General features: G+C 48.0%; 1 protein-coding gene across 6 annotated transcripts in view; it reads right to left on the bottom strand.

Moving 5' to 3' along the window:
• Positions 1–687: 687 nt before the first annotated feature.
• MASP1 (MBL associated serine protease 1) overlaps positions 688–15,114 on the bottom strand; it is a 59,180-nt gene continuing 44,753 nt past the window's right edge. For 2 of the 6 annotated variants that reach the window (XM_049105745.1, XM_049105746.1), the window contains 3 exons: positions 14,212–15,091; positions 8,330–8,467; positions 6,810–6,923 (listed from right to left, as the gene is read on the bottom strand). In XM_049105745.1, the coding sequence (XP_048961702.1) occupies positions 8,359–8,467; positions 14,212–15,091 (989 nt within the window). In that variant the 3' untranslated portion in view covers positions 6,810–6,923; positions 8,330–8,358. Of the gene's footprint in view, positions 1,252–1,894; positions 1,995–3,891; positions 3,960–5,726; positions 5,913–6,809; positions 6,924–8,329; positions 8,468–12,585; positions 15,092–15,114 lie in introns of those variants that run through there. The other 4 variants (XM_025451282.3, XM_025451281.3, XM_025451278.3 and 1 more) reach the window with 4 other exon arrangements.

The raw sequence follows: 15,114 nt of genomic DNA on the forward strand, positions 1-15,114 counted from the left end.
GAAGAATCAGTGGAGTCAGCTGTGGACATAAGGAGGAGAGTGCAGGGGCCTGGTTCCCAGGTTCCCAGAAAGGGAAGGAGCAGATGCTCTGCCTAGGAATGAGGGAAGTTGTCTTGACCAACATTTTGCTGGGCTAAACTCTTGGGAACCAGGGCCTGGTGGACAGAGTGGGGGTGGGGTGAGCATTGCAGCAGATGCAGTATTGGGTCTGCAGCAAAGCCCTATCGAACCTTAAGGTAATTTTTGTCTTTTGGTTACTTATACTTTACTCATCTCATCAGGACAAAATGTCTTTGTTGGATTCTAGACTGTCTTGCATAGAGTCACATGGGAGCTGAGAGCAGAGCTAGTTCTAGAACCTGGCATCTGACTTCCTAGCCACTGTTCCTGGTCCCTCCCTCATTCTCATCCTGCTTCTCTCAGATACTCTCACAGTTTGGTGTCCAGCTCACATTCATAAGCATGTTGCTATGGCACATGCTCTAGGACAAAGAATTTTGTCTCTGCTTTTTTATGAGAATGGGGATTGGGACAGGAAAAAAAAAAGTGCATGATGGCAAAGAAGCATAGGATATTTGCAGGCAGATGAAGGAGATGGTCAAGGTTGAGGGGAAGGGTGCATACTGATCAGCCCTAAGACCCAGTGGAATTTGTAAGAACTTCGTCTGCCTTGTAAACACAATGACATTTTGCTAAGTCATGTTTATTGAGCATTAGGTTATGTCTGTACTGTGGTAAGTACCATGTATATATTAATTAATTTGATCCTCATCAGACGTTTACGAGGTAGGTAAGATATGCCATTTCCATAATATGGAGGAAGAAAGGGGTTCAGAGGTAAAGTCACTTGCCCAGTGATGCAAAGCTAGTAAGTCACTGGGCCTGGATTCAGCCTTACGTGCTGATCACTCAGCTACTGGGTGGGCTGAGATGCCCCCCTTATCGGCCAGTGAAGATGGGCTAAATGAAGTGGGTCAGGGTGAGGGATGGCCTGCATCAGAGAATTATCCTGTGCTGCTGATTGACCATGGATGATGGTGTGAGGGGTGGGGAATTGAATTCAGTTCCTCATCCTGGTGACCCTCTGGATCCAGTCCTTATTGTGGTAGATGTAGGAATATACCCCATAGCGGTCCTTCTTTCCACAGTCCTCGCCCCAGGACACTGTGCCCACCAGGTACCATTGGCCTCTCTCCCTGTCCAGGGTCACCATGGGGCCTCCAGAGTCACCGGCACAGGCATCCTTCCCCCCTAGACGAAAAGGAGATGCGGGTTAAATTTTCCCTTTCTTAGCCCCAAATCCAAAGGAACCTCCTTTTCCCTACACCTGACTTGTAGTTCAGAGAATCGGACGCGAGGGGGAGCAATAGACCATGTGTCCCAAACCTGGGCTGAGAGTGGTTCGGTCCAGCCTCCTCAGAGCTCAGCAATTTCATAAAGTGCGGGCAGGTTCGGGACTTTTCTTCCAGAGGGAAAAACTCGGGCTTGGAGAAGGGAATGATGGGAATTCCTTAGCGCTCCTTTCTCTGATGCAGGGGAATTCCCGGTGGAATCCTTCCTCTCTGACCTTCCTCCTTCCTCTCCTCTGACTCCTCCTTCATTCAGCCCTCCAGACTGGAGGGTCTCCAGCCTTTCCATTGCTTGCCAGTGGTGCCCTGTTGTACGCCTTTCTCTCTCTTTTTAAAAAAATTTTATTTACTTATTTATTCATGAGAGACAGAGGGTGGGGTGGTGGGGGGTGGGGGGGTGGTGGGAAGACACAGGCAAAGTGAGAAGCAAGCTCCCTGCATGGAGCGTGATGTGGGACTCCATCCTAGGACCCCGGGATCATGCCCTGAGCCAAAGGCAGATGCTCAGCCATTGAGCCACCCAGGTACCTTCTTTCTTGACTTACCTTCCTTCTCTCCAGCACAGATCATGTCCCTGGTCACTTTCTTCCTCAGAGGGGCATAGGCCTCTTGGCAGGTGTGGTGGTCCACAATTGGGATTTCGATCTGGAACATAAGGTTACCATTTATCTCCACCCCTGGCTGAGGAGTCCCTCTGCTCTGACACCCCTAGAACTGGCTCCTTAGACCTGGTCTCAGAAAGTACCCTATGGTACAGGTGAAGAAACACTAAAGAGTCAGGAGATCCATAGTGGGCTACAGTCTCGGTTATGAACTTGCGGTGTGACCTTGAGTAGGTTTTTTGCCTTCTCTGGGCCTCTGTTCTCATTTGTAGAATGGAGGTAGTATTTGCCAAGCACATTCATGATTTCAAATGTGGAAATGTATACAAAACCTATGGTCAGTCTTCTTTCCCCACATTCCTACAAATGCTGGTTGCAGGACCTGTGGCACTTAGTGTAATTACTGCCTTTTAGACCTCTGAGACTGCTTCCTCATCTGAAGAATGGAAGTCACAATATTTGACATACTAAACACATGCAATGGTACAGGGGAGATGACTGAGAGATGCTTTGTGAACTACCAGCGCTGTAGAAATGTTAAGTGCCGTAGGGGTTACTCTGCTCACCTTACAGCAGGCATTTACTTACTTTCTCCCTCACTATAGTATGAGCTTTTAGACACTTCTACTTACATAGCTTGGAATATAGTCAATACTCAGGGAAAAAATATATATATTTTTTATATATAAAGACATTGTGATTATTATTGCTCTTGGGGCCTGGGGATAAATGTCGGAGTAAAAGTCTGGAACAAAATGGGGAAACACATGAGTCTCATTTACCCAAACCAAGAACTGAATGAATCACATGCCCCAAAAGTTTAGCTTCTGTTGAATCTCACCCTTTAGGTCCCTCCTGGACCACGGCCTTCCCAGATAGGTGGGAGGAGAGAGTCAGGGCAGGGTGGTCATGAGCACATATCCTCAGCAAACCACCAAGTGCCGGCTTCACCTCTGTTTATCGTTCAGGAACTGATCAAGTGTCATTTCCTTTGGGGAGTCCTTCTGGACCCGAAGACGAGGTTGGATTTCCTGTTATATATTTTGGAGCTTCCCGCACTTCTTCCTCATCACATTTATCATGTTGCTGACTCCTTTTGTCCTTCTCACTTGACTAGCAGCACAAGGAGGCCGGGGACCCAGTGTGTCACCCCCTCTCCCAGCATACCTAGATACCTAGTGGCTAGCGCAAGGTCTGGTACATGGAAGGCACCAAGTAAATACCTGGGAGCTAATGAAGGGAGGGGTGAATGGTTGTCACAAATCCCAAATTTTAAAGTATGTGAAAATAACATGTTGAAGGATGCAGAAATTAGCTGTGAAGTTACCAACCCCAGTCATGTCAGAGCCAGGCAGCTCTTGGGGGACACCTAGCTAGCATCACCCCTAACTTTGCAGCTTGAGATACTATACAAGGCTCTAGAGAGACAAAGGACTTAAGATCACCCAGCAAGTTTGTAGGAGCCAGTACTTGGAGCCACGGCTCCTTACTTCTAGTGCAGTATTCCTTTATGAAATGATGTAAATGTGAACTTGTAAGTGCAACCATCAAGTTCGTTACTGCGAGAACTGTAGCTCTCAGGAGGCCATTCTTTAGCTCATTCTTGGTTACTCCAGTATGTGAATCCTTCTGGTATACAGATGGATCACCTTCTGGGGCAGCCAAGCCTGCTGTTTTTTGGAAGAATTTCCATCACCTGAGCCTTTAATATACTATAGAAACATTGGACAATGTTTAGAGATAGAGCCCCATGTTGAGCAGACCAAGCTTGTTGGGATTCAAAGTCCCAGTGATCTTTGGAGGTGAGATGGGGCCCCTGGTGTCTCTCTTTCACCCACCCCCCATGCCCAAGACTCTGAATCCCTGAGAAGCAACATGGAGCAAGAGGGTGGATGCAGGGCAGACACATCACTCTCTATAGGACATAAATTGAACTTCACCTCCATCAGGGTCTCTGGGAACCTTTGCAAGAACTGCTTCCCCCAGCCACTGACGATGACAATGGCCCCTGGAGGAAAGAAGACACAGTGAGAGAAGAGTGGCCATCTGTGGGGTTTTCAGAGGGTTGCATCTTGCTCCATCACTCTCTGCCTGTGAAGGAAGGACGAAATCTCACCCCTCCACTGAGAGAAAGGCAGCATGGTGGGAGGAGGACCGCTGGGCTGGACCTTACCTGCAACAGAGGTTTGGACTTTTGTTTCTAGGTTGATTTGTTGTCCGTTACCTCGCACTCCCCTCCAGCACAGAACCTAGGCTCCACGAAGGGAGGAGTCTCAGCTATCCCACCACTGCTGTATCCCCGCGCCTACTGGTAGTGCTGGCACATAGGAGGTGCCCAGTTAGTAATTGTGAAAAATGTAAAGGTTCAGCTTAGTTCACAATGTGCTGTGCTGCTTTGGTGAGGCCCCACTCCTGCCTCCTTTGCTGAGCCTTTGCTTCCCTGTCCATGAAACAGAAAAGAAGAGGCTGGATTTGATATTCTCTAAAACCTTCTTCCAGCTAAAGAAGATATCCTTTTAGATATCCTAGAAGTCTGTGAAGTTGGCAACTGTTGGGACAATGTGGAATTGGGTTGAGCACTGATAGAGCAATAATTTCTTCATGGGAAAAAGAGTCTGGCTATTGAAAACAGCATTGAATGTTAAAGTAGGTAAACCTGGCTTCTAGCCCCAGCTATGCTTCTTCCAAGTTGTATCTTGGGTAAGTCGCTTCATGTTGCTAGGCCTCAGTTTTCTGATCTGGAAAATGGGACTACAGTATCGTTTTTCACAAGGCTTTTATACATAGTAAATAAATTAATGAAAGTAGAGCAACAACTGGCATATGGTGGGCACATAGCACCTGATAAATTAGAACCATACCTTTGCCTTTCTTATTGGCTTGGTTCTATTGAGCCATTTTTTGTAACTTGTTTGAACACAAGAAGGTTAGCTCCAACACAGCACCACTGAATTTAGAACAAGATGAAAAGGAAGCTGATATATTTGAGTGTATTATTTTACTTAAATATCACAGCCACCCTATGGGGTGTTATCCTCAGTGTACAGGTAAAGGACTTGAGGTTTGAACACTGCCTCCACATCACCCAATTGGGAAGTGGCAGTTCATGGGGTTTTGAACCTGTGCTGGTGATTTAGCTATTGTCCCTCATCTCCAAACGTACTCTTTTGCTCTGCTTTGTGATGCTGCAGACGAGACTCTGCAGTAGCAGTTCTGCTTCATCAGGGAGGGGGGGTCCCCAAAATAGGAGGCGTTTCCAGGAAGGTTTGCTGTTCCTTTTGGCATTGCCGTAGCCCTGGGGCCGAGTCCCAGCTATTCCCCCAGCATATTAGCATGGGGCCCCTCTGCAGGCTTCTGAGTCCCTTTTCTAATTTCTAGATTCTGTGACTCCATCCTCTTCCCCTGTGTCCCCCTAGCTCCAGGAGAGGTGGTTCTTTCCTGCGGGTGCTATGCATTATGTTAGCATCCCCTTTATCGCCCTAGTCCTCCAATGCCCTGTATTAAATTCTCTCTCTTGCAATAACTAGTCTAGTCTCTGTTTTCTCATCTGGACCCTGACTCATTCAGTATTGACAGCACTGACCAAGCCTCATCTCTACTGTGCACTGCCTTTAACTAGTTCTGACCTAGCTCTTTGAGGGGAGGCAGCTGCGGGATCACGCAGACACTGTCAGCTGGCTCAGTTGGCACCAGAGCCTCACCAGTGCTGGAGAAGTCCCTGTGGAGGCACCTGCTGCTCTGCAGACGTGGGATGAGGGCGGGTGGGGCAGAGTACCTTCCTCTGGGGGCTCCTCAGGCAGACAGATGGGCATCACAAAGTCATTCAGCACCGGGCTCTCCAACAGCTCCACCAGAGCCACGTCATTCTCAAATGTGTTGGGGTCATACAGAGGATGGAGGAAGATGCGTTTGACCCTGAGATGCTGTTCATTCCCATCTGACCGGCGCCTCCAATGCTTGCCTGGGTAAGAGAAGGCATATGAGGCATGGGGATAATGCAGGCACGGAAGGTGAGATCACCCCTTGTTCCCTATTGCCCCTTGTCCCATCCAGGCTGTTTTCAGCCTTGTCCCTTTGCTTCCCCTCGCTCCCCTTTTCCTAACCATCCCACCCTACGTGCCCTTCCCCAAGTATTCCCATGGGTTCCCACCTCTGTCTTTCTTCTTGAGCTGATCCCATTGCCTTATAATACTCATTCTGATGCTCATTGCCATGTGTTCAAACCATATCATCACATTTCAGTGCCTGGGTCATGTGTTCCCTCCTCCACGAAACCTTTCTGATTCCTGAGTCAGATTCTTCAGTTAGAAGTCTCTTTCTTGTGAATTCCCAATGGCACCTTATCTGTTCCTCTCCTATAGAACTTACTGCTTCCTATCTGATAATCCTAGAGGTCTCTGTGATCATATTTTATTCCTTTATTAAGCTGTAAGTTCCTTGGGGACAGGGACTAGGTCTTAATTATAGTATGTTCTTAGATCCTGGCCTAGTGTCAGTAGGCCGAACCAAAGGTACATGCTGAATCAAACTGAATTAGCTGATGGTCTAGATTTCATAAAAGAGAAGGTAAGCTTGGATTGTCTGGGGATGACTTACTTGAAACCATGGATTCATAGAGGTCTGATGTGTCTTTAGAATTATCTAGACTGGGCTTTTATTTTACTATTATAGAAACGGAAGCCTAGACTTCAGTGACTTGCTCGTGGTCTTGCTGCCTGAAAATCATAGCCTTGGGCTTGGACTCAGGCCCCTCAACTCCGGTTCATTCTTCATCCCAAGGGTCCTGCCCTGATAAACGAGTGAGTGGACACACCTCATGCCCAGAATCACTACTGACTTCAGGCTGCCCCTCTCTCACCCATGATGACTTTGAAGTCAGAAGGTCTGAGCAGGTCTGAGTCATGTAGGGCTGGGTATTCTGAATCGAGTGACTGGTGGAGGCAGTGAGCTGCAGTCACGATCCAGCTAGAGCCTGAGAACAGAATTAAACATATGAACTGCTGTGCATTGCCCTGTCCCGCCTCCCATTGCTTCAGACTACTGCACAGTATTCCTTTCCATTGCATTTCAGAGCCCCACATCAGACACTCATATGACCCTAATCTGAAGGTGAGGAGTTAAATCTGTGATTTCATCTGCCTATTCTAACCAAGAGGCCAAGACTGAACATCTTAAACAGGGTTTTAGGGCTCCCTTAAACCTGTGGGCTTGGGGAGCTCCAGACAGCCCAACGTGGGTCCACAGAAAACCTTGGGCTTACTGGCCACCCTTCAGGACTTGTAGTCCCTGGGCCAGCAGGAGCAGCCTCATTTGGGAACTTTTTAGAAATGCAGAGTCTCAGGCTCTACCTCAGATCTACCGAAATAGAATCTGTATTCAGTAGTAAAATCTGACGATTTTAACAAGACCCTCAAGTAATCCCTATTCACATTGAAGTTTGAAAAGCACTGATCTAGCTTGGGGCTGTCCTCACCTGACTCCACTGCTGGGGAGGGCAGTCAGTGAGAGGTGAGGCTGGCAGTCTGGGGGCTGCCCAGACAGATGTGGATGCATGTGGCCTTCTTCCTCTGTGATGAAATGAGACCAAGAACTGTCCAGGGGCTCTAGGTTGCTATTAATTTTTCCTATGATGTCAGAACTTGGATGGCCCTTTGATCATCAGGGCCAAACTGTGGCAGGAAGAGCCATCAGCCATTTCTTTCCCACCCTCGCTCCCACTCCCACCCACACTCTCTCCATTGCAAAATGCTGACAATCTTATTTCCTAATGCTTTTGAATCTACCTTACTGCCATCCCTTGTCCCCTGTCCTTATTCTGAGGTTAATGACTTCCCTCTCCACAATTGCAATAGCCACCTCACTGAAATCCTGGCTTTAGGATTTACTCTCTTTGGAACCTGTTGTTGCCCCTGGGGAGAACATCCTTATAGATCTGCAGCAGCCTTCAGGATAGATTTAAATTCCTTAGATGGTTATTCAGGGCTTTTATAAGTGTCTCTTCCCTGACTTCTCCAGGGTGAGTTTTCTGGTTCTCTCTGGTCCCACAGCCTTGGTACACCTTGACTTTGAGCCTCATGTAAGTGCCTTGTAATCAATGTTTCAGGGTCTAATTCCTCAACTTAGTCCTTCCCAGTGCCCGAGACTGACCAGGATTTCATACATGTTTGTTGATGAAGGAGCAACTAGAGCAGAAACACATGTCTTCTAGCTCCACGTAAGGGCTCTTCCTACCACACTGTCCTTCTGGATCTCACTACTAGTGTGGAGAGTGATTCTGGATGAAGAAATCTTGGTCAGTCTCAAAGAAGATGGTTGTATTCTTTGGCTTTCACCCTGCCCGCTAATCCTGGGTTCCCCATCCTTTCCATATCTCCTTACCTAGAAGGGAACCCCCACAGAAGGGCTGCTCATTTGGGTATGACAGCATGGCAATCCAGGGGGTGGTTCCTTTCTGGACTGGGCGTCCATTGAAGATCCTGGCCATCAGCTTCCGAGAGAACTTGGGGACCCCACACACTGCAGTCAAAGGACGGAGGGACAGATCACACTCTGGTTTGTCTTGCTCTTTGCCAGAGCTACCAGCTCAGTACCCTCTCTTAGAAACATCTATTATTTTTGATTTCTTCTCAGCATTCATTGCTCTTTTAAGTAACAGCACCCCAATTTTTTTCTGGGATCCACTCTTCCTCCATTCTTAGTCCTTATGTCCTGAGGTGGAATGATCTTACCTCTGATTCTAGAGGTAGGAAAGTGACTGAGACCTGATAAATTAAATCCTCATCCTTGGGGACAACAATTGCTCAGAGATGGGAATGTAACCCCAGGCAGCCCACTGAAGGTCTGCCTTGGGAGCTTTGCTAAACATATTAGAAAAGAGAAAGTGTTTCTCTGTTTGGGTTGCTAAACTGGTGACGATAAGCCAAGATCTGTCAATGATCACTTCATGGGGAGTCTTCTGAGAATGATGCTACTAGTTGAAAAAAGTGGGTCTCGGTGATGAAGAGTGAAGCAAGAGGGAGATTGTATCCTGATATTTGAACTCCTTGATCTAACCATCCTGAAGCCTTGTGATATGGGCTTTTCAGCTATGTGAGCCTATAATCCTCTCTCTCTCTCCCTTCCGTAAGCTGTTTGTATTGGGTTTCTTTCATATGAATGAAAAAGTCCTGACTAATAAAGAATTTTCATGCTCTACCCACAGAGAAGTCCTTCTTCAGGGTCTTGGGGGGTTGAAGACCCCTACAAGTGTCTTCCTGCTCCATCTTGTTTCCACTGACACACAGCACCTTATAGCTGAACAGCCTTTGGAGACCATCTAGTTCATCCCTCTCATTGTACAGCTAAGGAAACTGAGGCCCTATGAAAGGATTAACTTGCCAAAAGTTACCGTATGAGTTAGTGGTGAGGCTTTAATTCTAGGCCTCCTGACTTCTGAGCTTTTCTTACCCTGGCCAGGACCACTAACTCTTACCTATGTGACTTCCCAGAGCACTCATACCCTAAGCTGGATCCAGGTAGCCATCTGCTTTCTTTGTAGCTATCACCAAGCTGCTGAGTAGGGCAAGGATGCATCTTTAGCATCTCCTAGTAGCTTCATTCTACATGCCCTTGGCCACTGCCTGCTAGTGTCCTGTACCCATTCTCAGTAGAATCTCAGAGCCCACTGGATTGGAACTCCCTCAAGCATCCTCTCTCCATCTGCCCCCTCTGTAAACTTTTTTCTCTTCAGAAGTAATTCTGGACTCTGGATCTCCTCAGTTTCACATTCCTGGGGACCTGGCTTGGGGGATTCTCACCCCTCTGCAGTATCTTGAATCTCTCCTTTGCCTACACCTTTAAAACATAGCCAAGTCTTCTTACCCTAAATGCCATGCTTCCACTTTTCTGGCTTCTCATCCATTCTGTAGTCTCTCCCTCTCCTCCCTTCCATAGCCAAGCTTCTGGAAAGAGGAGTTGACACTCAATCTCCACATCCTTCCCTCTCCTTTGGAAGTGGATTTGGAAGAAGGAAGTGCCGGCTCTGCACACACTTGGAAATAAAGTAGCTATTTGGGTATTTAATAGATCCACAATCATAGATGGAGGTAGAATGGCTCTGGGCCCATACGTGGGACATCAACAGTGATATTTACATGTGTAGGAAGATACTATTTGAGATTTTCTCTCATGTATTCTTCATCTCCAGGAATTTCCCCTTGCCCTCTGGCTCCCTATTATTAAAGCTGGAGTATCCATTGTTTTAGGTGAGGCTGGATGCAAATTTAAGTTTTGAAAGAGCAAAGCAGAAACCAAAGTTGGAAGTGCACATTTTTTTTTTTTGAAGAGTCAGGGATTGTGGTAAAAGATTTGTATGTTTCAAGGAGCCAAAACCCAGAGAACTAAGCATATAATCACATGATTTTTATATTAAGTCATAGAGAAAGGAGGATGTAAGGATAGTTTCCTGCTTCAGGAGAGAGACAAAACCTAGGAGAAGTCTGGAGACAAAGTGGGGAAAGGAGAGAGGGAGGGAGAGAGGGAAGAGAGAGAAGAAAGTGGGAGAAAGAGTGAGAGGAGGAGAGGGAGGAGGGGAGAAGAAAGAAGAAGGGGGAAGAGGAGGGGGAAGAAAGGGAAGAGGAGGGGAAGGGGGGAAGAAGAGGAGGGAAGAAGAAAGAAGGAGGAGGAGGGAGAGGAGGAGGAGGAGAAGAGAGGGAGGGAGAGCTGGAGACTTTAAACACAGCAGGCGGCCTGCTTCCTGGATCCTCTCAGAGTTGACAGTAGAGGCTGGATTCTTGTCCCTGGGGAATGTCCTGACAGAGGACTATTCTTCAGAGTGTCCAGGCATTGGCACTCTTGACTACTTAAGCCCTCCTGATGCTCCCTCCTTGGCTTCTGAGCACTTCTCTTCCTGTGTTTCTGACCTTTCTTTTTGGTCTCCTTCCTGGGGTTTCTCTTCTCTCCATGCCTTCCATGCTGAAATACCCTTGAACAGTACTTGGCCTTCTCTTCTGCACACTTTTGGTAGATACTACCAGTCTTCTCCTGTGCCACCCTACCACCTCTAGCATACCCTGATTTCAAATCCATGTCTCTGAACTTCCCTGTCCTCTGAGCGATTCCCTTCTTGCTTATTCCTTCCTTACATCTCCCCCTGGATTGCTCATGACCTTCTCCCCTCTGACATTCCAGATGTCTGAGAATGCCCACATAGATTGCATCCCTGTTGCCTCTGTTTCCTTCAACCTCCATATTCAATCAGCCTCTAAGCTGGTAAAAAAATCACCAGAGAAGCAGAGAGTAATATATTTCCTCCATCCCATGTCATAGGGTGCTTTCCATGTAGCCATGTAGCCTCATGATACCTCAGTGTCTCCATACATCTTTACACAAAATCCTAATATCTAGAAAGGAAAAATCTGAAACATAGTAGAACTCAAGACATAAGACAGGCTAATCCTCAAGACCAGCTGACGTTTTATGTCAAGCATAATTTGGGATTCTTTTAGTTTTCAATAGTGTAAAAAACATGATGTTTCAATGATAATACAAACCCCAAACAAAGGTAAACCACGAGTACATCCATGGAGAGGCCTCACTAACAGATTAGCTGTGCACCACCAGCTCCCCTCGCCTCCCCACACCTGCACCCTTTCATATGATGTCTATACACCAAGCTCTGCTGAATGCACTACTTGGATGTTTTAAACTCCCCCTGTGCCCACTCCCCCTTAGCCCTAAGTCTGGTGGGTTCTCATCATCTCTCCAGAGTGCCTGCAGCAGCTTTCCCCCACTTCTCACATCCTGCTGCCCATCTTCAGGTCTGCCCATTCAGAATTCCCTGTGGATGAGACCCAGGAATCTGCATTTCTAATGAACATTCCAGGGGATTGTGATATACTCCCAATTAGAGAATCACTGGTTACAGGACAGAGCATGAACATAGTATGGCCTTCAAGACTCTTTCCATTCGCCCCGATTCTCCACTGCTCCTGCTCCACTTATGCACGCTTCCCTGCTTGATTCATCCACCCTGGCTTCTCTCCTGTCTCCTGGTACATTCTCTGCAGCCTCTCTGCAAAGCTCTTGAGATCCCCTTCAGTCCTGTGCCTCTCTCTCACCTTTAAGCCCCTGCGCTGCCACAACCTCTACTCCTCTTATGACACTTCACTGCTTTCACCTGTGTGAGACCTAAATGCATGGGACACTGCCTTGCATGCTTGTTTGGGCTCTTTGAAGTCAAGGACTTGGCTGAAATGGCAGGCACTTCAGTAAGGTGCATGTAGCTTAGGGGGACACATGTCCATAATAGACTCCATTCCTCATTACCCTTTCTTGGATGATGCCCAGATGACAACATTTGTGACTTTTCTGTAATGGGAGAGATAGTAGCTTAACAAGGGGCCAGTTTCTCTTCAAAAAGTCAAAATAGTGATCCCTGGGTGGCTCAGCGGTTTGGCACCTGCCTTCGGCCCAGGGCATGGTCCTGGAGTCCCGGGATCGAGTCCTACACTGGGCTCCCTGCGTGGAACCTGCTTCTCCTCTGTCTGTGTCTCTGCCTCTTTATCTGTGTCTCTCATGAATGAATAAATAAAATCTTTTTTTTTTCAAAAGTCAAAATAAACAAGCACCAACAACAATCAAACCCCAGAATGGAGTCTATTGGCTATCCACAGAGAGTTTATTTCCACTTTAGATCCCTGACAAGAGAAACAGAGCATAGACGCGCCTTGCAGAGTAGTGAAGCTTATGATATAAAGTATGCAAAATACAGTATCCTCTACATGCACTGTTCATAGACAAAGGAGTGTGCTTTCATGAACCGAAAAGTGGACACTTTCCAATCATTCTCTTGGAATCCCTCTCAGGGGCTGCCTTTCTCTGATGGAGAGTCCCCAGAAGAGCAAGCTCTGGGGAGGAGGAACACAATCAGCCTGTGAGGGCTAGAGAGAGGCTGCTGGCAATCAGAAGACTGAATGCTAGAGATAGAAGGACCCTGAAGGAGATCTAATGTCTTCTTTTTAGAGATGGGGAAACAGGCCTACACAAAGGGAGTGTGATTTGTGAGAGGTTATAAAGCCAGCTCGGGGCAGAGCTGAGGCTGGAACCCAGCACTCTGGGCTGTGTCTCTTTTCATTGCCTTTCATGGGCAAGTCTCTGTTTCCCTTTTCTCACTTCTGGAATCATGAGGAGTGGGTCACTCTGAACATCCATGCCGGGTGGGTTCTCTGAAGAGCTCAGACTACAAGTATGCTGGGTCAGGTTACTTCCAATGTCTTGAACCCACTCCTTCTTCCATTTTCCTGCCTAGAAACACAGTGGGGCATGGTGTGGGCCTTCTCTTTTTTCAAGGATCCAGTTGAGTCTCTGTGTCTGAGGCTGGGGTTCAGGTTGTCTTTTCAGATGATACACTTCAAAGTTGGAAGCTTGCTTCCTACTTGTCTGGAGTGGCAGGTGTAGACACCCATGTTGTCAGCTGGTATTGGAGAGTGATATATGAGTCTAAATGATGTGTTCAAAATTGACAATAGGAATTTATCAGGGATGAGGAACCTCCCACTGATAGTCTCTTCCCCCTAGTCACCATAAACCTTCCCAGCTTTCTCTTTTTCCTTTAATAGAGAGATTTCCTTTACTAGAGAACACAGGGATGAGGCTTGGACTACAAGAAGCTTTTGGGAGAGAAATCCAAGGTATTTTGGTAGAAATCCAAAAGTATCCCAAGACATTCCACTAGGAGACTAGATCCCAGGTTTTGGGGGTCTGATCCCTGTCTCCTAAAGCCTAAGCACTTTCCCCCAAGAAGGGACTAGACTTGTCTGTGCCAAGGGCCAATCTGGGAAAATATATGGACTCAGTGTTCAGCTCAACATAAGGAAAGATTGTCTAACAATCAGGTCCATGTACGGCACACTAACAGTGGGACGGAAAGGTTTGATAAGTGAGTAGGAGTGCATAAGGCCACCAAGGTCAAGCACTCCTGGAGAGGAGTGCTGGGATTGGCCAGAGGTCTAGCCCCCTCATTGTACTGCTGGGGAGAGTGAGGCCTATAGAGGGGAAGGGGCTTGCTCAGGGCCATGGACTTAGGCCTCTTGCGTGCAGCCTTTCCCCGTACCACACTGCTGCCTCTCAGAGCCCTAGGGGCTGTCTAGTGAGGATGGGAACAGTGTGTTCCATTCCATTTGGTCTGGTAAGTAACATGGAGTGTGCCATTGGAAGTGTGTGTATAGCCTCACTCAGGCTAGGGGAGGGCAGGTAGGCCCTGAAGAAGTTAGTTGGCTCACCGTTCCACTTGGAGGTCCCCCAGACCTTGTGGGGAGCCCATCTGTTCCCACAGCCAGTCCACATAGTTGGAGACCTTTGTGTAGACCCCATAGACCTGCTTGCTGCCACATTCTTCAGGGCCCCCCCAGGACACCAGGCCTTGGGCCACCCAGCGCTGGCTCAAGTCATCCAGAATGACAAAGGCCCCACCGCTATCTCCGAGGCACGTGTCCTTGCCGCCCTCGTAGTAGCCAGCACAGAACATGTTCTCTGTGACGCTGTAGTTCCCTGACCGGGACTCGTAGCTGGTTTTACATTCAGCATATGGTACCACAGGTAACTTGACATACTGCAGGACATCTGACAAGGTCCGTGTGCCACTGCTGATGATTTCGTCCACTGTCACATTGGGATTGGAGATACCCCAGCCAGCTACCAAGCCCAGCATATGGGGCTCTGGGCCTTCAGGCTCAGGACTTGGCAGGCAAATGGGCATGACGTGGGGTCCAAGGGGCACAGGCTCCCGTAGCTGCACCAGAGCTATGTCATGGTTGTAGTTCTGGATATTGAAGTCAGGGTGGAGCACCACTTGTGCAGCTGAGCTGTTGACAGCCCCCGATTTGTCCCGCACATCATGCAGGCCCAGGTAGACGGTGACATGCTCCTTGGAAACCGGTGTCACTGTGTTGTCTCTTCGCTGGGAGCGCAGCACGTGGGCTGCTGTGAGGATCCAGGACTCAGAGAGCAGGGCCCCACTCCCAAACCACTTGTCATTTGGCACCCTCGAGGTGTCCTCCACCACTATCAGGGCCTGCCATGGAAAGAGGCCGGGCTCAGCATTCCGGCCCCCGATGATTCTCTTGACCAGGTTTGGCAGAGAGCGGGAGGGCTGACCGCACACTAAGGAGGAGGGAATGGGAAGA

Source organism: Canis lupus, chromosome 34 (assembly GCF_003254725.2).
Source record: "Canis lupus dingo isolate Sandy chromosome 34, ASM325472v2, whole genome shotgun sequence".
NCBI classification, from domain to species: domain Eukaryota; kingdom Metazoa; phylum Chordata; class Mammalia; order Carnivora; family Canidae; genus Canis; species Canis lupus.